The sequence below is a fragment of the Condylura cristata genome, unplaced genomic scaffold (assembly GCF_000260355.1).
Source record: "Condylura cristata isolate star-nosed mole 26May11 unplaced genomic scaffold, ConCri1.0 scaffold00026, whole genome shotgun sequence".
NCBI lineage: Eukaryota > Metazoa > Chordata > Mammalia > Eulipotyphla > Talpidae > Condylura > Condylura cristata.
In genome coordinates this window covers 590,568-591,310 of record NW_004567127.1, presented here as the reverse complement: position 1 = coordinate 591,310, position 743 = coordinate 590,568, and the positions used below count along the sequence as shown (strand labels likewise).

At 70.9% G+C, this 743-nt stretch overlaps 1 protein-coding gene across 1 annotated transcript in view; it reads left to right on the top strand.

The window, feature by feature from the left end:
* Positions 1-2: 2 nt before the first annotated feature.
* Positions 3-743, top strand: part of LOC105854085 (chromosome unknown open reading frame, human C1orf56) — a gene marked incomplete at its 5' end in the record, with an annotated part of 1,990 nt that continues 1,249 nt past the window's right edge. Inside the window, one exon of the mRNA XM_012730000.1 lies at positions 3-731. Within this exon, the coding sequence (XP_012585454.1) occupies positions 3-731 (729 nt within the window). The remainder of the gene's footprint in view (positions 732-743) is intronic.

Below are 743 nucleotides of genomic sequence, written 5' to 3'. Positions count from 1 at the left end.
CCACGGTGACCGGCGTGAGCCGCCAGTCGTCCGGGGAGGACGAGACTCTGGAAGAGGGCGTTGTGATCAATGCCAGCAAGGAGAAGTACGAGGGGCTGACCAGCACCCCCGGGGGGCCCAACTCCAGGTTCCCCGCGAATGTCCAGGAGCCGGACATCAGGCTCACCTCGAGCCTGCAGCCGTCCAGCTCCAAGGCAGCCCCCGACGGCTCCCCGCACACCCAGAGCACCGAGGGCACCAGCCACCCGTGGACCACGGCCGGCGCCACCCCCCGCCGCAGGCCGGGGCTGGCGAGCTCGCCCACCGCCATGCCCCCGCCCGAGGACCTGCACCTGGTGCTCATGCCCTGGGGCCCCTGGCACTGCCACTGCAAGTCGGGCACCATGAGCCGGACGCGCGCCGGGAAGCTGCAGGGCCTGTCGGGGCGCCTGCGCGTGGGCGCCCTGAGCCAGCTGCGCACCGAGCACCGGCCCTGCACCTACCAGCAGTGCCCGTGCAACCGCCACCTGGAGGAGTGCCCGCTGGACAACGGGCCCTGCTCCGAGGCCAGCTGTACCACCTCCACGCCCCAGACCACCAGCACCAGCTTGCCGCCCATCAGCACCAGGCCCATGCCCCTGCCCATGGAGCCCGCGGACCACTACCCGGCCCTCGACTTCTGGAGACGGGTCAGGATCGGGCTGGAGGACATTTGGAACAGCCTCTCCTCCGTGTTCACAGAGATGCAGCCAGTAAGTGGCGGG